This window comes from Theropithecus gelada, chromosome 7a, assembly GCF_003255815.1.
Source record: "Theropithecus gelada isolate Dixy chromosome 7a, Tgel_1.0, whole genome shotgun sequence".
Classification (NCBI taxonomy): domain Eukaryota; kingdom Metazoa; phylum Chordata; class Mammalia; order Primates; family Cercopithecidae; genus Theropithecus; species Theropithecus gelada.
Genome location: NC_037674.1, coordinates 2,066,477 through 2,091,491, shown reverse-complemented (window position 1 = coordinate 2,091,491; position 25,015 = coordinate 2,066,477). Strand labels below are relative to the sequence as shown.

Below are 25,015 nucleotides of genomic sequence, written 5' to 3'. Positions count from 1 at the left end.
GGGGGGGGGGGGGGCAGTGTAGTGTGTAACACGGCCAGGGGGCTGAGCAGGCTCACATGCTAGTTCAGATCTCCCTTCCTCTTCTTATAAAGCCACCGGTTCCTCTCCCATGAATGCCCATTACCCATTAATCTATAAATGGATTAATCCATTCATGAGGACAGAGCCATCATGACCCAATCGCCTCTGAAAGGCCCCACCTCTCCATGCTACCACACTGGGGATTCAGTGAGTTTTGGAGTTCAAGGAGTATTGGAGGGGACATTCAAACCATTGCAGGGCTTCCTACGACCACCTCTACACCGGATAGTTTATCTAGGAAACTTCAATAAATTGGCTCGTGTTTCTTGGAAACTTCAGCCAAGCCATGATGCTAGGTGAGAAAGAGGGAACTTGGAAATAGATTTCTTGGGAGAGTTTACACACATCTTGAAGAAAGGCTGGCATCTTCCAAGTGGCATACAAGGAGTAATGGTGCCTACTTTATACCTGAGAAAAGTGCTGTTAAGGTGACAAGATACAGGAGACTGAATAGGAATTGGCCTTTTAGATGATGAAAACGCAGGCATATCTCCTGTTGCACACACACGGGCTACATGGATGAAATGGAGGTCCTGGATTTCTCATGGATCCTCTACAACAGGGCTGCCTAGATGAGTACAGCAATGGAAGATGACCATGAAGGATACAGTCCTAGAGCTAACAAAAGTCCCAGGAAATTCCATGGAACAGAAAACTAATCTACCATCTTCACCACCAATACCCAATTTCAGTCAAGGAATTTGCTGGAAAGGTCTGAGAAGAGTTAATTTTCAATATCTTCCAGGTCAGAGTATGAAGCCACCAACAGTTAATGTAAAACTTCTTATCCATTTTTTCCTCCACCCCCAAAATTAAATCTCTAAAATTAGGGAAGTCATATGTAATTTATCATACTGGGTAGGGGCAGGGAAAAGAGAAAGTAGAAGGCAGAGAGGTTGAGAAGCCCCAAGTCCCTGCTCTTTGCCACTGCAGGCTTCCAGTCTGAAGTACAAATGGGCTGTGTAAAGGGAAAATGTTAATGCTAAATCTGAATTTAGTATTAAACACCGAACTGAGAATACCCATGTAACATAAAGATAGAAAACAACTTTTACTAAAACATTGGCAGAAAACCATGATATGTGCTCAAATTTCACAAAGGTAGAGAAATTTTATACTTCCCTGAACAAAGTTTAATAGTAGGGTATAACTGCATTATGACTAGATCACAGTTTTTTTTTTTTTTTTTTAAGCAATAAACTCAAATAAGAATTTTTAAGGAAAAAAAAAAAAGGTAAATCAACCAAGAGCAAGGCAAAATTAAAAAAATTTTAAGAGGATTACCCATCATCATAAAATAGGACTTATCCCAGAAATTGAATGGATTGGGTCGGGGAAGTGATGTCACCGAGCTGGTGGAATAGGAAGTTAGACTCCACCTTCACCCCTCCACCCCACAAAGAAAGATCAAATAGCCACTGTCTACAGACCAGAACATCCTTTTGAAAATTTCAATATTGAAACAAGCCCGAGACATCCATTTGGTCTGCAGAACTGATTGAAATCCAAATTAGAAGAGTAAAAAGAATGGTCTGTCTTTGACTGCACTCCCCTTCCCCAAGTCAGCAGGATGCCAGAAGAAAAGGATTTCTATGGGCACACATATTCTACATGGGGGAAAGAAAACTGGAAGTAGTCATCCAATTTTCCAAGCATTTGGAAAGGCTTCCCAGGAAGCCCACCCCGGTTTCACCTCACTTAGAACATTAGGGGGAAACAACACAGCTAAATTGCCCAGGGTTAGATAGAAACAAAGAAAAGAGGCAGAAGTCAGAGTCACCAGCAAACAAACCTGGGTGGTACTTCTGTTTCTCTCAGCTGTGGCACCAAAATTGAAGGTACAAACCAACCTCATAAACCACCCACGAAGCTGATTCGGTTGCCTTCAGAAACAGAGTGGGAAGTTTCACCTAGCTCGAGTTTCCAGATGGCTAGTGAACATGCTCAGCCTCAGGGCCTACCCAGTGACCCTGCCCAGGCAGGGAGACCCTCACCTCTGCACATTTTGGAGAAGTGTGGAAGCTAGACCAGCTTGACCCAGGAAGTCAAGATGATTCCACTCACCAAAGAGCCTGCACAATGACCTTGCCCAGGAAGGGAGACTCCCACTTCTATGCACTTTAGAAAAGTGAAGGGGCTGGACTAGCTTAGACCAGAAAGTCAAGCAGTGTTCCATTTAGCCAAAAGTCCACTCAATGACCCCACCCGGTAAGGAAACTTCTATCTTTGCACATTCCAGAGATGGAAAGGGGCTAAACCTGCTTGAGCTGGGAGGTCAAACAGCTACTGAATTCAACAAAAAGGTGATTCCACATCAGAATGGGCTCCACCCATCCTGAACAGTGACCCCACCTAACCTCAGGGCCTGGCCTGCAGCCCTGCTCAACTACAGATCCCAAATAGCAAAAGTGCCCAGCCAGGGAATAGAGTCCATAACCAGCCTGACCAGGAACCATCATAGTACCTGGCCAGCAGCTCTGCCTGATAGCAGAGTCCAGCCAGTAGCCTCACCAGAGAGTAGAGCACAGTCAGCAGCTTCATTCAACATCAAAGCAAAGGCAGTGACGCATCAACCACAGAATTGAAAAGTTCTGCCTGTGCAAGGTTGTCATGAGCTGGCCTTTCAGAATGACAGGCTAGAAGGTAGAGAGGATGAGATAGTGAAGGTCTATCACTGTCAAACAGAAAAACAAACAAAACAACAACAAAAAGAAAAACATCTGTAAAGGCCAGAAGAAGAGCTATCTTCTCAAATGTGCAGACAACAATGCAAGGACACAAGGATTAAAAAGAATCAGGAAATCATGACACCTCTAAAAGAACTAATAAAGCTCCAACAATGAACCCCCAAGAAATGGAGATTATAAAATGACTAGTAAAGTATTAAGAATAATATTCAGAAAGAAGTTCAGTGAGCTAAAACAATATATAGAGATAAAATTTACTACAATATGAAAAACAATACTCAGAGCAAAACATTGACAAAGAAGTAGAATGAATAGAAAAGAACCAGATATAAATCTGCAAGATAAAGACTACAATGATTGAACTAAAAAATTTAATAGAAAATTTCAACAGCAGACTCTACCAAGCAGAAGAAAGGATCAGTGAACTGGAAGATAAAATATTTGAAATTATCCAGTCAGATAAACAAGAACAACAAAAGATTTAAAAAGAATGAAGAAAGCTTCTGAGTATCATAGAACACCATCAAGAGACTAAACAGTCACATAATAGGTTTTGCAGAAGTAGAAGAGAAAAAAAAAAAGCCAGAAAGCATATTTTAAAAAATAGTGGCTGAAAACTTTCTTAATCTAGTAATAGATATCGATACCCAGTTAAAGGAAACAGAGAAGTCATCAATCAAATTCAACTCCAAACAAAAGTCCACTAAGACATATAATAATCAAACTACCAATGATCAAACACAAAGAAAAAGAAGAAAAGCATCCGGAGATAAGAAACATCACATCTAAGAGGTGCCAATACAACCATCAGCAGACTTATCCACAGAAACCTTGCATTCCACGAAAGAGTGGTGTGATATATTCCAAATGATAAAGGAAGAAAACTGTCAACCAAGAATATTTATCCAGTTAAGCTGTCATTTAGAAATGACAAAGAAATAAAAACTTTCCCGGACAAACCAATGTAAGACATCACTATTCTCTAGATCTGCCTTACAGAAATTGCTACAGCAAATTCTTTAAACTGAAACAACAAGCCAAAAATTAATAATATGCAACATATGAAGGAATAAAACTCAACCATATAAGTAAAACAGTATCAAATTCAGAATACTTAGGTTAGTAATGATGATGTGTAAGATAATGTTATCTCTAGTATGAGGGTTAAATAAGAAAACTATTAACAACAACTATAGCTACCATAAATTGTCAGGGAAAACACATCACAAAATGTGGTAACTTCCGACATTAAAACATAAAATGTGTGTGTGGGTGGTAAAAGTATACAGTTGTTGTATGTAATCAAAATTAGCTATTATCAGCTTGAAATGAGATGCTATAAGATGTTCTACATAAGGCTCATGGTAAGCACAAAGCAAAAAGCTTTAGAAGAAACTCAGAATAAAAATAGAAAGGATTCTGCCAGGCGCAGTGACTCACACCTGTAATCTCAGCACTTTGGGAGGCCGAGGCGGGCAGATCACCTGAAGTCAAGAGTTTGAAACCAGCCTGACCAACATGGCGAAAACCCGTCCCCACTAAAAATACAAAAATTAGCTGGGTGCCTGTAATCCTAGCTACTCGGGAGTCTGAGGTAGGAGAATTGCTTGAACCCGGGAGGCGGAGGTTACAGTGAGCTGAGATCGCACCATTATACTCCAGCCTGGGTAACAAAGCGAAACTCCGCCTCAAAGAAAAAAAAAATAGAAAGGATTCAAGGCATATTACTACAGAAAGCCGCCACAAAGGAGGACAACAAAAGAGGAAGAAACAAAGTATCCACAAAATAACCAGAAAATAACTAACATGATGATGGTAGTAACATCTTACCTATCAACCAAAGACTGCTGAATGTTCAAACTGCATTCAAATAAGGCAAACGCCCAGCTGTAACCAATCTCGCTGTTTCTGTACCTCACTTCTGATTCCCGTACCTCACTTTACCTTTTTGGTCTATAAATTTGTTCCGACCACGGGGCACCCCTGGAGTCTCTGTGAATCTACTGTGATTCTAGGGGCTGCCCGATTCGCGAATTGTTCATTGCTCAATTAAACTCTCTTATATTTAATTCGGCTTAAGTTTTTCTTTTATCTATGTATATATACAGACTCCACCAAAGAACTGATATAACTAATTTAAAAGTAAAATCTATGTGGCAAAAGGATTGTTAAAGGCCAGAAATTCTACAGTAATCTCAGCAACATAACAAGACCCATCTCTACAAAAAGTCTTTTTAAGTTAGCCAGGTATGGTGGCACACACCTTTAGTGACAGCCACTATGGAGCCTGAGGTGGGCAGATCCCGTGTGCCCAGGAGTTTGAGGTCACAGTGAACTACGTTACTACGTTACAGCCTGGCTGACAAAGGGAGACCCTGTCTAAAAAAACACTCCCCAAACAAAAAAACAAAAAACAAACAAATAAAAAAACTAGGTAAGTCATGGGATATAAAAACAACTTACAAAAAGCATTAATAGTAGTGTTTCTATAAATTAACACTAAACTATCTGAAAAAAATAAGGGAACAATCCCATTTACAATAGTTTCAAATAAAGTAAAATAAAATACTTAGGAATAAATTTAACCAAGGAAATGAAAGACCTATACACTGCAAACTATAACATTCATGAAAAAAAATTTTTTAAAGATACAAATGAAATATATCTGTATTAGAAGGATTACTATTGTTAAAATGTCCACATTACTCAAAATGATCTATAGATTCATTGTAATCCCTATCAAAATTCTGATGTAGTTTTCCATAGAAATAGAAACAAAAATTATAAAATTCATATGGAACCAAAAAAAAAAAAAAAAAAAAAAAAACCAAAACCAAGTAATCATAGCAAAAGGAGCCAAGTTGGAGGTATCACACTACCTTATTTCAAATTATACTACAAAGCTATAGCAATTAAAACAGCATGGGACTGGCAAAAAAAAAAAAAAAGACAAATCAGCCAATGAAATAGACTAGAGAGCCCAGAATAAACCCATTCATGTACTTTCAATTGATTTCTGACAACAGTGCTAAGAATATGTAATGGGAAAAGGATAATCTCTTCCACAAATGATGTTAAGAAAACTAAATATCCACATTCAGAAGAATGAAATTGGACCCTTAACTCACACCATATACAGAAATCAGCTCAAAATTGATTGAAACTTAAATGTAACTAGGAACTGTTAAACTACTAAAAGAAAACATAGGGGGAAAACCACATGACATTAGGCTGGGTAATGATTTTTAAAATTTGATTTGATGCAACAAATGCAAAAATAGACAAATGAGACTACATCAAGCTAAAAAGCTTCTGCACCAAAAACAATTAATACTATACAGAGACAACCAACAGATTGGAAGACATATGTGCAAACAATCCATCCATTAAGGGGTTAATATCCAAAATATTTAAGGAAGTCAAACAACTCAACCGCAAGAAAACAAAAAAATATCAATTTAAAAAATGAAGAAGGGACCTAAAGAAACATTTCTCAAAAGGAGAAATGCAAACAGCCAACGAGACATGAAAAGAAGTTCAACATCACTAATCATTAGGGAAACACAAATGGAAACTACAATGAGATAACATCTAACACCTGTCAGAATGACTAGTATCAAAAAGATGAAAGATAAGTGTTGGCAAGGATGTGGAAAAAAGGGAACCTTTGTACACTGTTGGTGGGAATGCAAATTAGTGCAGTCATTATGGAAAACATTATGGAAAACTCAAAAAACTTAAAATAGAATTACCATATGCTACAGCAATCCCACTTCTGGGTATTTACCCAAAAGATTTGAAATAAATTTACTGAAGGGATGTCAGCACCTCCAAGTTCACTGAAGCAGTATTAACAGTAGCCAAATTATGGAATCAACCTAAGTGTCCATCAACAGAAAAATTGATTTTTTAAATGATAGACACACACACACACACACACACACACACACACAGTGGAATACTATTCATTCTTAATAAAGAAAAAAATTTTGTCAGTTGGGACAACATTGATGGAATTGGAGATTATACTAAGTGAATTACGCCAGTCACAGAAAGAAATACCACATATTCTCAGTTATTTGTGGATTCTACAGTCGAACTCACATTAGCAGAGAACAGTGGTTATAGCGAGCGGAGGATGGGGGGAATGGGGCAATGATTATCAAATGGTAATTTGTAAGCATGTCTTCGAAGGTAGATTCACTCTGTGAACAAACTATATCTAGTTTATTTTTGGTTCAATACAATAATTCTTTTAAGAAACCATGAAACAAATCTACTCAATATAAAATGCATTTGAAACTTCCGTAAATCAGTCAAAACTCATTCCTTTTATCATATAAAGCTAATTACTTGAGTCACTAGTACTGCTATTTCTGAGCCATTTTCCCTATTCATATCTACATTGTGTGGTTAGGCAGCTGCTATATGGTGTCACATAATAAAATAAAGGACTTCCCATATTATTTTTAAAATATCTGTTAGGCAGGAAGAATATGTTCTTTTTAAGTTCCATTGAAGAGCATGGTGAATACAGTTAATAATAGAGTTTTATACATTTCAAAGTTGCTGAGAGAATACATTTGAAATGTGCTTACCATTAAAAAAAAAAGTTTAGTTCAAATACTAGCTAGCTAGATAAATACGTTAGCTCACTTGATTTAATTATTCTGAAGCTGACCCAATTGTCCCATAGAACTGTTGTTTACAGTTTCTTTTGAGTAACCATAGAAATTAACCCTTCCCGTCTTCAAACTTGAGAAACTTACATTTGTCTTACCTGAGTTATTTTCTCTAGAAACCAACTATCAGGCCCCACAGACAGTATCAAGGAACTGACACCTACTGGCTCACCACATCTGGACAATGAGATGCCAGACCCTCACCCATCATGATTGCCTGATCTGCTTCCTGTTGACCAACTCCTCTTCCTTATCCCTCCCTAATTCCTGTTTTCCCATATATAGATTTTTTTTTTCCCGGATAATACATTAGGTTGGTGCAAAAGTAATCGTGGTTTTTTCCGTTAAAGGTAATAGCAAAAACTGTATATAAACCCCTAATTTTTGTTGGTCGAAGAGATGGATTTGAGACTGACCTCCCGTGTCCTCAGCTGAAGCATCTGGAGAAAGCCTTCTTCCTTGGCAACACTCACCTCAGTGATTGGCTTTCTGTGTGGCTTGTAGCCAGACCTAGACCAAACCCCTGGTATTTCAGTAACAGATTTTGGTTCTGTGATCATAAATGTGTTGGTTGTTGCAGCAGTTGGACTGTGTTTTTGGTGACTGATTGTGTATGTATCGACATAGTAATGGGAAATCAGAATTTGATAAGCTGATACTCTTTATAATACTGTTTGACCCCAGTATTCTTTAGAATCTGGAGAAGCTTGGGCTCCCTGTGGACCTCACTTTGCTGTTCAGTGGGAAAGTGGGATGGAGTTATGTGATGATCTTCTGTAGTGCCGTCTGGCCCCAGTGATCTCTGGAGCCTGGGGAAGTTTGGCCTTTAAAAATAAAACCGGAGGCCGGGCGCGGTGGCTGACACCTGTAATTCCACCACTTTGGGAGGCTGAGGTGGACAGATCACGAGGTCAGGAGATCGAGACCATCCTGGCGAACACGGTGAAACCCCGTCTCTACTAAAAATACAAAAAATTAGCTGGGCGAGGTGGCGGGCACCTGTAGTCCCAGTTACTTGAGAGGCTGAGGCAGGAGAATGGCGTGAACCCAGGAGGTGGAGCTTGCAGCGAGCCGAGATCACGCCACTGCACTCCAGCCTGGGCGACAGAGTGAGACTCTATCTCAAAAATAAATATATAAATAAATAAATAAATAAATAAATAAATAAATAAATAAAAACTGGAAACTGCTTTACCTAAAACTGTGGTTCACAGCCTTCATTGGATTACCTATCAGAACAAATTTTAAGCATGTAAACCTGTTCGTAAACTGGTGGGTTTGTATTGCTATCTCATTGCTAGAGTTTCAAAGTAAAAGATGAAAATAGAAATGTCTTCAGAATTGTCGGCATACATTTTTGTCTGGGTTTTATATTTGTCTCTGCTAGATATTTTGAGGTGTCAGGATTTCGCACAGAAGGTTATAAAATTATAACTCAGCCAAAACAAAATGATCTTTGTTTATGTGACATTGTTTGAGAAATGCCTAATTTAGGGTTGTTGGTTTAATGAAAACAGCTGTATCTTCTGAGTTACTGGCCAAAATACCCATGTATTTAACCTTAAGGTCCTTACACAGGTGAACACCTGATATTCACATTTTAAAAAATGGTGGACAAGGAAGTAACTGCAAATGATAAGTAGCTTTGTATAATCTCAGTTCTCAGAATGAATCTAGATAAACTCTTTAAAAAATGAAAGGCTTGAGTAGATGTAAATAGAATAAATCCTGGTAGGTGAACTTTTTGTGTAATTTAAAACCTTAAAATTCTTTTGATGTTCATTGGATGTCTGGGTCATTTCTAGTCAAATGAAAATTGTGAGGAAACATTTCTATAAATTACAGAATGGTTCTCATATGGAAAATGCTAACATTTGATAGGCAGTTCAGGATTTCTTGCTTCGTAGGTTTTCACAAAATTGAGTATTATTAACAATAAGAATTACAGTGAAAAGTTTTGTATATAAAATATGCCAAAGAAGATGTACTTATTGAATAAAAGAATGTTTTGCTAATTCAGATTTGATCTAAAAGTTGATTCAAATTACGGTCTATGCTAAATTTTTGTCCTAAAGTAAAATGACTGGTTATTTAAAAAACGGAAAATTTATGAAAACACAGAAAGTCCAAGCATGTCTGTGTAAGGCATACATACTTTTTTTTGGTTTCTCTCTATGTCTATCTTCATGCACATGCAGAGGAACTAGCAAGTTGAAAAAATTTAGATAATAATTGTTTTAAAACTAGATAGAAAATTGGAGAAGCTGGTTTAATTAACATTGGTCATAGTTAAAGCTCTTAGCGGTGATGAAAGTAAAATAAGAAGTATTGTAATGAACTACATTGGCAGTTTGACAATTCCTTTTTAATAGAGTTAAGCCTAAAGTCAGATTTAGCATGAATATACATTTCACATAAATGTTTTCATTGCTTTATTTCATACTGTACTTGCTTCTCTGCATAGATAGTATTAGCACTAACATGCTTACTGGTCACATGCCTGAAGTGAATTTCTAAATTGCACAAAATGCATAGTGGTGTTGGTGGACTTACAGATATTAATGTATATATCAGGAACAAAAAATAATGGAAGTAAAAGAATAAGGAATAGTTACATTAAACTAAAAGTGCAGCTCATCCTTCATGGTGGGCCACAAGAAGCACCCATTACAATGAAAAATGTGCTGATATTAACACTGTTAGCACTGGTTATCATTGTTCTGGAAGGTGAAAATACAAAAAAACAGAAATAAGAATAAAAAAATTGGAAATGAAGGTAAAAAATCATCCTTATAAGCAATATGACTGTAAGACTAAAATAGTCAGGATTAACTAAACTGTTGAAAATAATGAAACATTAGACTGGCTAGCTATATTATTTGATAGATGCATACTTAAAGATAGTTATGTACAAATTGACCAAGAGCCTTCCCACATACCAGGGAAAGCCAGCTAGAAAAAGAATGGAGCAATAATTCTACTTCTAACAGCATCACACTTTGAAAAAGTGGAGTAAGTTTAGCAAGAAATGTGAAGTTAAAAATGGAAAGTTTAGAAGTCAATGGAGTAAATGACAAAACTTTACTGAAAGCCATAAACAAAGACATGAATGCAAACGTGCCATGCTCATGCAGGAAACATTGAATATAGTGTAGCTTTTGCTCTTGCCGAAGTAGTGCTAAATGAGCATAATTCCAACAAACAACACAAGATATACGTTTAGGAATTTGATAAAATAAATGATTCTAAAGTTAATGTGGAAGAATAAACTGGTAAGTATTGGGACAAAGAGCTAAGCATTTAAGAACAAAAAATCGGACAGCGTATGGTGACTCATGCCTATAATCCCAGCATTTTCGGAGGCCAAGGCCTCCTGGAGGATTGCTTGAAGCTAGAAGTTTGAGACCAGCCTGGGCAACATAATAAAACCCCATCTTTACAAAAAAAAAAAAAAATAGCTGGGTGTGGTGGCCTGCGCCTTTGGTCACAGCTACGCAGGAGGCTGAGGCAGGAGGATCATCAGAGCCTGGGAGTTGCAGTATCAATGCACCATGATTGTGCCACTCTACTCCAGCCTGAGCAACAGAGCAAGACCCTGTGTCAAAAGAAACAAACAGGCCGGGCGCGGTGGCTCACGCCTGTCATCCCAGCACTTTGGGAGGCCAAGGCGGGTGGATCACGAGGTCAGGAGTTCGAGAGCAGCCTGGTCAATGTAGTGAAACCCCATTTCTACTAAAAATACAAAAATTAGTCAGACATGGTAGTGCACACCTGTAATCCCAGCTACTTGGGAGGCTGAGGCAGGAGAATTGCTTGAACCTGGGAGATGGAGGTTGTGGTGAGCCGAGATCATGCCACTGCACTCCAGCCTGGGTGACAGAGCGAGACTCCGTCTCAAAAAGAAAGAAAGAACAAAGAAGAGGAAAGAAAGAAAGAAAGGAAGGAAGGAAAGAAGGAAAGAAGGGAGGGAGGGAGGGAGAGGATAGCTACATCACATCCTACACCAAGATAAATTCCAAGGGATTGAACACCTAAATGGAAAATATGAAAATATAAGTACTATGGAAAGGCTAAATGGAATTCAAAGTTAACGCTCAGGCCATACTTTTTTTTTTTTTTTCCCATGAAGCACTACTCTAGAATTTGGGGATAGAATAATGAACAAGACAGAAACCATTCTTTTCTCCAAGAGTTTATATTCTCATGGTGGCTTCCCCGTCATCATGGATGGGAACACTGAGTCAATAAATAAGAAATGCAATAAACTGACAGGATAATGTCAGCTCTGGGTAAGTGCTATGATAACAACCCAAAATGTAATGTAATAGAAAGTGAATGAATGATCAGCGAAGGGCTCTCCCTATGAGTGTGACAGCTGAGCAATCCTTAGTTACCTAACTACATTATCATGATGCTGAACACACAAGCATCTAGACACAGAGGAGTCCGTGTCCCGCAAGGGCATGTGCAAAGGCCCGAGGATGGGGGCCTGCCTGATGTTTCTAAGAGCAGAAGGGAAGTGTGCATACTGGAAGCATGATGAGGGAGGAGGAGAGGAGCAGAAAGGGAGAGGTCAGGACTGCAGGAGCCAAGTCCTCCAGCAGTGACAGGGTGCCAAGGCGAAGCTCATTTTGGAAATGGTCAGGACGCCGAGCTGCTCTCCATTTTGACAGGGGAGGCAAAGAGTGAGCAACAGATAGCTCAGGTGGGCTCTCTGTAACTCAAAGATGAAGTTTTCCAATTAAAGTGTGAAGTAATCTCATCAAATCCAAGTGAGGGGGGAGTCTGCGGAGAAGGTGAGAGAGTCCTTATAAGGAGGAGAAGAATAAAACATGCTGGGGGTGGGGAGCAGAGAAATGTATGAGCCAGAACTTAAAGCAAGTCAGCCGATCTTCACCGGCCTTGAGAGACGAAGAAAATGGATAGATTACTTACAGTGGCCTCAGTAATAATAAATTCCAAAGCAGGTATCACAGTCCTAAAGCTAATATATACTTTATTGCTGGTGGGAGTGTAAACTGGCATAATCCCATCTGGTAAGAAATTTATCAATATGCTTTTTAGTTGGATAATTTGGGAGATGGTGACAAAACAAGGGTTTGGGAGTTAGGGATGGCTGCATAAAAATCATGCGAGCCCTAATAACTCTGTGCGTTGATATCTTTTCTGAGGAGAAAAGTATTTTAACAGAACCACTGTATAAAATAGTTACAGAATAAGATGCTAGTCAAACGAATTTGATGAGTTCGTTTGAATCATCTGATACAAGTTCTGGCTTCATCTTAATATTGCTTTCAATCTTTAAGTATAGAAATGGCAATTTTGCCAACTTAAAGCAATTTTTAGCCACAAGTGAGAACTTTATCATGTATGGTCCAACAGATTTTGCAATACACTTCTCAGGCAAAATATGGATTATGTTGTTTTGATGACTCAGCCTCAGATTCCTAGGTGCTTTTTGGAGCAAACTGAATACTATTTTGTGAACCCCCCTTGCCAACTCATAGCATCAGAGAAATGACAGGAAGATACAACATGTATGGCATGAAGAAAAGACCACATTACAAAGTATGCTTAATGATGCAAGGTGAAAAGGTCGATGACATCCAAGGCCCAAGAGACTGAAAAAGAAAGTTAGGAAAAGGGATGATAATTCTGCCTTCTTACAGACAGAAGAAAACTTCAGTGCAGCATCAAAGAAAACAGAAAAGCTGTGACTGGGACAGGACAAAGGCCCATTAGTTTCTTAGTCAGCCAAGATCTTCCTAGTTCCTTAAAAGGTTTGACTGTCCAAAGGAAACTGTCAGGGATTTACGTTTTATTTTAGGATGGCATGCCCTGTCCAGAGCGTTCTCTCCCATCACATGCTGACTTCAGCTGGTGCAGGGATCTCAGTTCACCGTCGTATTCAGCTGAGCTCAAGCTGCTAAGAAAAGCAAGCTCGTGTTAGCCCATGTTTCAAGTTCAAGGGGCTACAAGAGTCATGGGGAAAATGGCTCATGATTTAAAACAACCTTTTATCACTACAAGAATGTGATCACTCTCAAGCATCTGCATGAGTGGTCAGTGACTACTTTTGCAGAGTCATCAGAGTTAAGGATTAATGATTTCCCAGAATAAGGCTGAGTTGACGTGCAAACCTACGTCATGGACAGCTCATCTACAGCCAAAGGTCTTCATCTAGCCTAGATAAAGCAAAAGCCCACTAATGCTGTTCCCATAACGGCTGGGCATGAGTAACGAAAGAAGCCTAGAGGAGCTAAGTGGTGACTGACCTACCAGTGTAGGCCACTGCTGGACAGACAAGGCGAGAGCCAATCCCAGTGTCCAGGGGTGAGAGAAATTCAAGCTGAAGGTCTCAGTGATACAGCCAGTCCAACCAGTATTTCACGCACATCATGAGTAGGAAAGCAATCTCTGTGGGCAGGACCTTCCCCAGCCGTACGTTACAAGCAGGAGAGCAGGAACAATCCCAGCTCTCTGCAAACCTTCCACCATGGGGAATTTAACTTCAGTGTTCTCAGCTGTGCCAGACCTCCTCCAGGCCAAGGCCATAGTACCTATTGACCGAAAGGATGCAAGGCATTGTTGGGTTACACACACTGGCCCACTCCTGGCCCGCTCCTGGCCCGCCATGTCACCATCCAACCAGTGCAACAGTAAAAAGACCGGGAGGGAAGGTGGGCCTTGGGGCCAAAGAGAGGATGGAGGGTGGCTGATCCAAGTGAGCGCTCACACCTTGATTTTTATCAAAAGTCACATGTAAAATATATAAATGGTACTGAAGTTTACATAGGATAGCAAAGAATACGTGTATATGAGTTTAATGATCAGTGTTGAGACTTTTTAATTTGCTCTTTTGTCCAGAAGTTCAAATCAATCTCTAGAGCTACGTGTTTTTTAAATATCAAGGCAGAAATTTCTAGAATAGCCAATTTCTAATGAGCAGATGACATAAGTTTAGCTGCTAAACACATGAAGAATGTTGCAGTCAGTCTATACTTTGGAGATTTTCTTTATGATAGCTTATCCAGGTCTATGTAACTCCGAAGAACTGTTTCAAAAATACGATGCTGTAAATAAAGAGCTAAGGAGTATACCTATACCACACTTGAAAAAAACCCAGCTACTTACTTAAAAATCCATTTCTTGATTTAAGAGACGTTTGAGAGGCATAATGGATATAAATTTGACTAAGGCTTTTTTAGGTTATTGTACAAAGTTTACTACTAAAGGTCCCCATGGCTTATTATTACATTATTATTTAACATTTACATATAAACTTACAGACCAAGCAATTTTTTTTTTCTTGGTTTATCTTATTCTTACCTAAAATCCAACATTTTCCAAGAGTTGGGGAATTTATGACAGAGTTTTTATGTGTATTACATAATTCTATTTTAACAGAGTTAAAGCTCTTTGCTTTTAACAAAGACATACACAGACTGAACATACTCTACTTCTGGTAAAAAAAAAAAAAAAAAAAAAAAGAATGCAAAAATAAAGTGGAGAAAACCCAAATAGCACGTTTTGTTTAAAAAGTCAAAAATTCCTACATTAATTTTTATTGATATTTGCTTCTTTTTGCTCTTTCCCATCACACACACACGTGCACACACATACAATACACACATTACCACACAAAACACACACCACACACACATGCACAATGCACGCCAACACAACACATACCACACACACAACAAACCCAACACACACCACACACACACAAGTACACACCACACACGTCACATACCACACACACACAAAACTCAACCCACACCCACACACACAGACTCACACGCATTTACACACACAGAGCTTCTTTCACTTCAGTTTTTTTGGGGATGGGGGCAGGTAAATGGCTCCTCATTCTACATTTCCAAGACGTCTGAAGAGTCGGTTTGTGCAGCTGATGCACTTATCAGAACCCGAACCTTCAGAGCCTTACAACCATAGGTCTCATTTTCAGGCAAAAACATAAAACGCTGAAGACCTCCCAAAGAAACTCCAGGCTAGACTCTCTTTAAAGGAAGACCATGGCTTGGGTGACATGTGCCGCTTACCATTAAAAACATCTGATTTTGCCAAAACCCCAAATTCTACTCTCTAAACCGTGGTTCTGAGAAAATCACTCACACGTTCTATTTGAGGCAATGTTAAATCCTTCACTCTACCCGTCTTGAGGCATGACAGTCACAGGGATGTGGATTTAAATATATACGGTTATGATTTCGCTTATAGCTGTTAGGGTCTTAGCTCAAAGGCTCTGGGCTCACAACACTTTCAGATACATCTTTTCTCCAAGCTACCCACATGTGTCCCACTCAACACCGAGAGCCACGGCTAGAGGGTCTCAAGGGCACTTTTAGGCCAAGAGTTCGAGAAGCAGACACACATACACACAAAACACTGTTCTACAACAAAGCAAACCCAAAATCAGGCAAAATCTATGCAGGAGACAGAAGGTTTTTAAGGGCACCATTTAGCAAGGTGATATTCAAAATAGTTGACCACCAGCTGGGATGGAGCCCCATGGAAAGGCTTGGCGGTTTCCAAGCAACCAGGGAAGCCCAGGGCCTCCTCACTGGGACTCAGGAAGGCAGCCTGGTTGCCTGATTTGAGTGATTATGAGCGCTGGAGAGAGCTGTTTCTCATCAGGAAACCTCTCGCTTAGTCATTCCCATAAATATTCGTGGCACTACCTCAGTAAAGCTCCGTGGAGAGTAAACCCTACAATCTGCGCAACAGACGTTTTTTTCCAACTGTGCAGACAGCTTTGAAAAAAACTTCGCTGAAGCCACTGCAGTGTCAGGGCGATATTAATTACAGGGCTCTGTGGCTATGATACGGAAAATCCATCCTGAGGGAATCTGTGTTCTTAGACGTGGCAATCCAATTATATACAATTGATCCAAAGGTGGCTGTTTTTCAACTGCTTGATGACTATTTATAGTAACAGTAATGCCCCAAATTTTATGGTTATGAGATTTTTTTGTTTTCTGCAAAGCTTAAAGTGCTTCATAGATGCTTCCTAATTAATCTGAGGTCATCGCCTCACTTACGATAATCATCTCAAGTGAGATATTCCACACCCATGCACCATGCAACAGCAAAATTGGCCCTGAAGAGGCGCACAGACCTGAGCCCATACAGCACTGTCCCATCAGGGTGAAGGCGGATCATGCGGTTTTTCACTGTCACTCCATGCACAAATGACTTTTTGTCATTTAAGAAATATGTGTCGGGCACCCATAGCTGGTCAGCCACTCGATTGTCAAGCGTGAGGTTGAGAGGGATCCCAGAATAGGCGAGCCTTTTATCTCTCCAATATTGTTGAAAATACATGGTTAAGGTATAATCCTGGGGGGAAAAGAAAAGAAAGAAAGTTAGTTTGCACTCATCCACAGGCGTATTTCCTCCACGATCAGCCAAATTCAGGTTGCAATCTAGGCTCTACAGCCAATAACCAGGAGAAATGGATGTCATTTTTATGCAGGATGGGAAGCAATGGCTGCTTTCTTGTGAATGCAAATACCAGCTTTAATAGGGACACAAATCTGTGTGTGTCACGTATAGACGTCCTCTGTTTTACTTAGGTAAGAAGCAGACTAGACAAACTGGCATTTAACAGATAACAGCATAGAAATAAAGGGGAAAAAGTCACTGTAAAATCAGATTGCTGGCGGGGAACTAGATTGTTCCCATGGATGTTCCCTCTCCCAGCAGGCAGACAGGTGCTTTAACCACCCACGACAGATGAGCTCTGTCTACAAACTCTCTCTCTGCAATTTGAGCCACTTTCCTCTGGTGCTGCCCTCCACGAGGGTTATAAATACAAACCCGCCATAAACATCCTCCGGAGACGCCAGGGCCTGTGGGAGGTCTCCATGCCCTACCTATCGTACTTCTGTTTTCCTCCAGCTTGCCGTGGCCATTTCTACATTATGCGGACCATAGAATCACCTGGAGATGATGAGCTATTCACCTGGGGAACATGGGACCCTGAGGTCAAAGCAGGATGTGGGAGGTGGAAGACAGACGGGGCCATGGTGTTGTCCACAGGCTTGCCCACAACATTACCAAATGTCTACGTGATGGTTCTGCTTTTGTTTTGCCAAAGCAGTTAGTTCAGTGAGAACAAAGTGGAAAAAAAAGACGAATCAGAGGCTAGACATGGGGGAACAAAAGAAATTCTCTTTTTGTTGGGGGCAATCACCATTCAGTTCTAGAATGACCAAGTCTAAAACTCTGGTGATATTCACAGGACATTTCGAACCCCTCTGGGGAAGGATACAAGCTGGAAAATCAAAAGTTAGGAGGTAAATTCTCCAACCATGGAGGGAAAAAAATCGCTGCCATTCTGCACAAGCCGCGTTCTGAGTTCACACCCTCTAAGATCATGTCTGTAAACATCCTCATCACCTGTAGGCAGCGAGGGGTGGAGAGCTAATCAGCTGAAGAATCCAGCCTAGACACAGCCTCCTGACAACCCTTCCAGTGTTCTCTTTGCCTCTCACAGGGCAGTTCACGGTGTTGCTAACCGATGACTGTCTACGGCTGCTCTCGGTAGTGCTGGAATACGGAGGCTTAGAGATGGATAGGGGACATGGGTTTGTCTTCAGGTGCTTGCCACAAGAGGGGGAAACAAAACCAGCTTGTACTATAGCACTATAAACAAAATACATTTTTAAGCTTCGAGTCTCATAAAAATTAAGAGTAGAAGGAAAGGCAAGAAAGTCCAAATAGGCTGGACAGTCTTTAGAGAGGCCTTGTCTTCAACTTAAAGGAGAGGCAGCATTGAAGCAGACAAAAAGAAGCAGGCATTTTTCTCCCCAGACACGTTTGTAGGCAGAGCTCTGTGCCTAGTAATAACCTGTGGGGGCCCTCACCACCACCACCAATGGAAGATTCTCACAGAGCAGATGGCACTAAAGATAAGCCTCGGCTAGGCAGACAGCACACAGGGCACATCGAAAACACACAGGCCGTTGCTTTTAAGGGCCTGATGAAAAAGCCTGTGGAGTGCAGTTTGGCTGGAATGCTGGGTTTATGGGGAGAAGAGAGCAGAGCGATGGGTCAGGCTAGACCCCAGGGCAGTGACCAGAAGGTGGAAACTAGAATGCCACCTTCGCAGCCAATGAAAGCCACGGACAGTTTCCATGGAGCAGAGAGTCATGACCAAGAGTATTAACCGTGTCTTTTATTTCTGTATTCTGATGCTTGGATCTGCGACCCTGTGGACCTTGGAGGGAGGGCCCCTTCCAGGGCTGGCTAACTCCTAGAGATGGTGAACAACTGTCCTAGGAATGTAGCTTTCACATACAAACCAACCAGTCCAGAACCCACACCCCAGCCACCTCTTTTGTTTGTTTTTACAGTCCAGAGGTCTTTTATTTTTTATACCTATTATGCCATAAATTCACAGGGCATAGATTTCAGCGGCTAAGACTCCAACCTCCTCTTTTACTGAGCTTACACATTCTGGGGTCCCTATCACCCGCCTAAACTGCCCCAGGTCCAGGTACTGGACAACTGAAGACAGCCCCTGTGCCCCATGGGCCTGAAATTATTTAAACCGGCCAATTCTGGGCCTGCTCCCCCCGTGTCACCCATTCCTTCCCAGCAACCACAATAAAGGCATTTCCCCTCCCTCTGCTGCCTGACCCACCCTGGCGCTCCCCGAACAGCCCCCATGGCATGGTGTGGCTCCCCGCTGCCCCGGAACTGGGAGGAACACACTCTTCGCAATGGCAGTCGTCTCCTGATCTGTCGGCCTTGCCTGACCTAAATAACAATAAAACCTCCATTTTAAAACACAAAGCCACTTGTGAGGAAAACTAGTGTAGCAATGGTGAGTTCAAGGGGTAGAAGGGATGGCGTGCAGGGGCCTCTGAGGAGTGGACAGTGCTGAGTGGTGGGTAAAGCAAAGGCCTGAAAGGTTCTTGGACACTGGGCTGATGCGGAACATCAGGATGAGAATGCACCTTCCCAGGGCATATTCCGCCCCTTCATCACCACTACCTTTCGCTGGTGTGGGTGGTGCGCTGGAACTGAGGCGCACGAAGCTGTGGTTTCACAACAAAAGGACGTGTGTTAGCAGTGGCAACCACAGGGTTTCTCTACTATCACCCTCCATGTGACATTCGTGTTGAAATAGAAGTTTCCCTTGTTTCTTTCTTTACTCCGAACCCCGCATCCTTAACGCCTGAGTCGCGATGTCTGGCGCCCTTCTCAGAGCCCCTCTGGATGGGCTTGCACAAGGCTCGCCACGAGAAGGGAGAGAACTCGTCCGTCAGCCCTGGGAGCCAGCTGTCACTCACAGCCTGACAGCTTGGGCTCCGCGTCTTATTTTGGACTGTGTCGCTCTCCGCACCATCAGCAGCGCCTCTCAGTTTGGGTCTGGGTCTCGGGTGTTTGCTGAGGTGACTTGAGTGGACTGGGGGGTAAGAGCTTAGGTAACAGCAGGAGGGAAAAGCTGGTATATAAATCCAAACCCGCTGCATGTGATCAGCCATGTATGGCAAGGACTATCACATCAGTGGGGGCACAAATCAGTGTCCTCCTTCTTTTCTGGGATACTTACTAGCTGGCAAAGAAAGGGAAGGGGATGGTGGAAAGGTCCAAGCCTCCCTCCACTCTCGTGCAGCTGGGAGTAGCAAATGCAGGGTTTTCCTGTTCTGGGGGCCACGGTGCCGCCCCTTGTGACACGCAGTGGTGAGCACTGAGCCAGGAACAGCGGGCAGCCGCTTGTGTGCATGATCCTTCAGCAAACTCCAGGCCCCGTGCTGCCTAGCACCTCATTTAACTACGAAGCAGGTATTATAATTATTATCCTATATCGATGAAGTAACAAAAATTGAAGCGCTGAAGTAACTTGCTCCTCATCCGCTCCCTCCACTCCCTCAAACACAAGTAACCCGGGACAGCGGGACTTGAAGTTCGGGCCACCTCCCTTCAGGGCCTGGCTCTCAATGTGGCAGCTCCAAGGGGTGGGAGCTAAACAGTTCCTCATAATAAAGGGGAGTGAGCTTGGCAGGGTGGCGCTTTGAAAGGATGTCTCTGAGCATGGACAGTCAGGTCATGCAGGGGTTCTTCAAAGAGAGTAATCAGAACTCCGGTACCACCAACTCCACCTTCCACGCCCAACCCATCACCAAACATTTAGCATAGTTGCTACAGAAAAATGCTTTGTAAAAGTATCTTTTCCTTCAATGCATCCAATGCATCCCAGGGAAGTTACCAATTTTTACATTTGCAGTGATGTGGCATGAACCAAAGAGAAGAGCACAGTCACAAAGAGATGGAATTTGCATGGGATGCAGTGTCTGTCAGAATTTGAATTCCAAGCCCGTCTGCAGAAACGGAAGATCCTTTAGACTTTAAAAGCTCCAAGAATTAAAGGAATATTGGCTGTGGGGAGCAGAGGGGACACTGGACTCCTCATAGAACATGAAATGGAAATTAAGCCTTTGTTCTTTAACCTTAATTAAAGGCTCGAGGTGGACTCAGGTGATGTCTGGGTACAAAAATAAGAAATGACTGGGAAGGGTGGAGCTTCTCAAAGAAGAGCCAAGCTGGCCATTCTGGGGCAGGGTGGGCCCGTTGCTGTGGTTCCTGCTGGCTGACAAGGGGTTGGGGAGGTAGCAGTGGACACCAAATGAGACAGATAGTTGATACCATTTACAGAAGCAGCCTGCGTCCTCCACCAATTGAGTTGCTACCGTTCCCTCTTTTGCCAGACCCCCAGGATGCACAAGAAAATATCTGTATCACCAGATACAGGCTTGCCTTACTTTAAGGTGCTTCACAGATATTGCATTTTTAACAAATCGAAGGCTTGTGGCAACCCAGCGTTGAGCATGTAAGTCGATCAGCACTGTTTTTCCAACAGCATGTCCTCACTTCATGTCTCTGGGTCATATTTCAGTAATTTTCACAAGATTTCAATCTCAGTATTTCATTATTTTTATATTGGTTACGGTGACCTATAATCAGGGACATTTGATATTACTATTATTATCGCTCTGGGGCACCAGGAATAGCACCCACGTAAGACAGCAAACTTACCGTACAAATGTTGTGTGTCCTCTGACTGATCTACCAACTGAATCTTAACCCTGTATCTCTCCCTCTCTTTGGGCCTCCCTATTCCCTGAGACACAACGATACCAAAATGAGGCCAGTTAATAATCCTCCAATGGCCTCTAAGGCTTCAAGTGCAAGGAAGAGTCACCCATCTCTCACGGTAAATGAAAAACTAGAAATGATTAAGCTTAGTGAGGGAGCAGGTCAAATGATTGATGTGCAAAAACGTTTTTTTTTTTTTTTTTTCAGACAGAGTCTCGCTCTGTCGCCCGGGCTGGAGTGCAGTGGCCGGATCTCAGCTCACTGCAAGCTCCGCCTCCCGGGTTCACGCCATTCTCCTGCCTCAGCCTCCCGAGTAGCTGGGACTACAGGCGCCCGCCACCTCGCCCGGCTAGTTTTTTTTGTATTTTTTAGTAGAGACGGGGTTTCACCGTGTTAGCCAGGATGGTCTCGATCTCCTGACCTCGTGATCCGCCCGTCTCGGCCTCCCAAAGTGCTGGGATTACAGGCTTGAGCCACCGCGCCCGGCTCAAAAACGTTTTATAGGCCTAACGTTAGGCCTTTTCTACCAGTTAGCCAAATTGTGAATGCAAATAAAAAGTTTTAGTAGGAAATTCAAAGTGCTACTCCAGTGAATGGTAAGAAAGTCAAACAGCCTTATTGCTGATATGGATAGAATATCAAACCCACCACAACATTCTCTTAAGTCAAAGTTTAATCTAGGGCAAAATCCTAATTCTCTTCAATTCTGAAAGAGGTAAGGCAGCTGCAGAAGAAAAATTAGAAGACAGGAGAGATTGATTCATGAGGTTTAAGCAAGGAAGCCATTTCCATAACATAAACGTGCAAGGTGAAGGAGCAAGTGCTGATGGAGAAGCTGCAGCAAGTTATCCAGAAGATCCTGCTAAGATCACTGACAAAGGTGGTTACACTCAACAACAAGTTTTCAGTGTAGACTTTGGAAGAAGTCTTTTCTAGTGGAAGAAGATGCCATGTAGGGCTTTCATAGCAAGACAGAAGTCAATGTCTGGCTTCGGAGCTTCAAAGGACAGGCTGACTCTCTTGTTAGGGGCTAATTGTAGCTGCTGACTTTAAGTTGAAGCCAATGCTCACCGACCCTTTTGAAAATCCTAGGGCCCTTAAGAATTATGCTAAGCTACTCTGCCTATGCTCAATAAATGCAACAATAAAACCTAGGTGTCAACACGTATTTACAAAACTGAATATTTTCAACCCACAGTTGAGACCTTCTGCTCAGAAAAAAACATTCCTTTCAAAATATTACTGCTCATTTTCAATGCACCTGGTCACTCAAGAGCTCTAATGGATATGTACAAAGAGATGGATGCTGTTTTCAAGTCTGCTAACACAACATCCGTTCCGCAGCCCATAGATCAAGGAGAAGCTGACTTTCAAGCTTTATTATTTAAGAAATACATTTCATAAGGCTATAGCTGCCATAAACAGTGATTCTTTTGATGGATCTGGGCAAACCAAACTGAAAACGTTCTGGAAAGAACTCACCATTCCAGATGTCAGCAAGAACACTCATGATTTATCGGAGGAGGTCAAAATATCAACACCAACAGGAGTTTGGAAGATGTGGATTCCAGCCCTCATGGATGACTTTGAGGGGTTCGAGTCATTGCAGATGCGATGGCAACAGCAAGAGAACTAGACGTGAAACTTGACGATGTCCCTGAATTCCTGGAATCTAATGATTAAACTTGAATGAATGAGGGGTTGCTTCCTATGGATGAGCAAAGCGTGGTTTCTTGAGATGGAATCTGCTCCTGGTAAGGATGTTGTGAACATTGTTGTAATGACAACAAAGGATTTAGAATATTACATAAACTTAGTTGATAAAGCAGTGGCAGGGTTTGAGAGGACTGACTCCAATTTTGAAAGAAGTTCTACTGTGGGTAAAACGCTACCAAACAGCATCCAATGCTACAGATAAATCTTTCGTGAAATAGTCAAAGTAATACATTTCATTGTTGCCTTATTTAAAGAAACTGCCAGAGTTTTCAGCAGCCACCACCCTGATCGGTCAGCAGCCATCCACACTGAGGCAAGACACTCCACCTGCAAAAAGATCATGACTCTCTGAAGGCTCAGATGATTGTTAGCATTTTCAGCAACACAGTGTTTTTAATTAAGGTATGTACATTTTATAGGCACGTTATTGGACAGTTAACAGACTACAATACAGTGTAAGCATAACTTTTATATATCTTGGGAAACCAAAAAATTTGTGACTCACTTCATGATATTTGCTTTACAGCAGTGGTCTGGAACAGAACCTGAAGTATCTCTGGAGGTGTACCTGTATTTACTCAATTATTCAGAAAATGTTTATTGAGTGCTTACCGCCTGCTAGACAACTTGAGGGAGGCGAAGATGAACTACAGCCACTATGGGCCCTAAGGGACTGGCCATGTGGCAGAGACAATAACTGCAGGTTCCAAGAATTCAAAAGCAATCTAGGTTAAGTGCTATCCTAAACTCGAAGGGATATGGTAATCAGAAAAAGCCACTGCTGGGAAGGATGACTACAGATGAATTCTTGGACAAACAACCATCTGATCTGAACCTAGAAGTAAAAGATTCAGCTATGTGAAGGGCAGGGCGGCTGCCCCTGGAGGGCCAGTCGTGGGTATGGACGTCTGGACGAAGCAGCTCCTGGTATCAACTTACCCCACACAGCTATTTTCACAAAAAAGCAGTGCCACAGGGCGAGGCAGAGGAGACAGCTCCACAGGGTGAACCTCACCTTCTACCTAGGTTGGTGACCCCCTAGGGTAGCTGAGGAAGCCCTAGACAGAAGAAAGGGGGCCAGCAGAGGCCTGAAACGGCAGTCCTCAAACAGAGGCTCTGAGGCCTTGGAAATCAGAGCTGGGAGGTGTGGGGGATCAGGTGCAAGCGCGTCCCCACTCCTTGTGACTCTGCAGAGAGCCCGCGTCCCCGACTTTCACCACTTGTCTGGTAGCTGGCCCACATGGGGACCCGAGGGAGTCTCCTGGTATCCCGGTGCTGAGGTCCCAAAGACTCCGAGAGCCTCCGCCAGGCTAACCCAAGTCGTAACTGTTGCTTCTTCTCCATCTCTGCTCTTTACAGGGGAGGCCAACGCTGGGGGAGGCACAGGGGTGCAGTGTGGGGAGCAGCAGCTGCCTGGAGGCGCAGGGCTTTGCGAAGCAGCGGCAACCAGGGGCGGGGCCTGCGGAGGAGGGCAGCTCCACCAAGAAGCGGGCCGGGGCGGGAGGAGGCGTGGCCCGGAGTGGGAGGAGGCGTGGTCTGTGGCTCGAGGGGCGTGGCCCCTAGCGGAAATGATGTGGCCCAGCTCCCGTGCCAGGCCGGCAGGCTCCTCCCCGTGCCTGTGTGTGCGCCCTGCGGCTGCGTGGTGGGGAACCGCGTCCTATGAGGGTGGACCTGATTAGCTCAGCACACACTCGGGAGACACAGGCTGAATCCTGGCAC

At 42.4% G+C, this 25,015-nt stretch overlaps 1 protein-coding gene across 7 annotated transcripts in view; it reads right to left on the bottom strand.

Annotated features, from left to right (window-relative positions):
• Nucleotides 1-25,015, bottom strand: part of GABRB3 (gamma-aminobutyric acid type A receptor beta3 subunit) — a 242,150-nt gene that overhangs the window by 57,062 nt on the left and 160,073 nt on the right. For 5 of the 7 annotated variants that reach the window (XM_025390621.1, XM_025390622.1, XM_025390620.1 and 2 more), the window contains one exon: nucleotides 16,593-16,813. In XM_025390621.1, coding sequence (XP_025246406.1) covers nucleotides 16,593-16,813 — 221 coding nt within the window. Of the gene's footprint in view, nucleotides 1-16,592; nucleotides 16,814-18,908; nucleotides 18,914-24,513; nucleotides 24,711-25,015 lie in introns of those variants that run through there. The other 2 variants (XM_025390623.1, XM_025390624.1) reach the window with 2 other exon arrangements.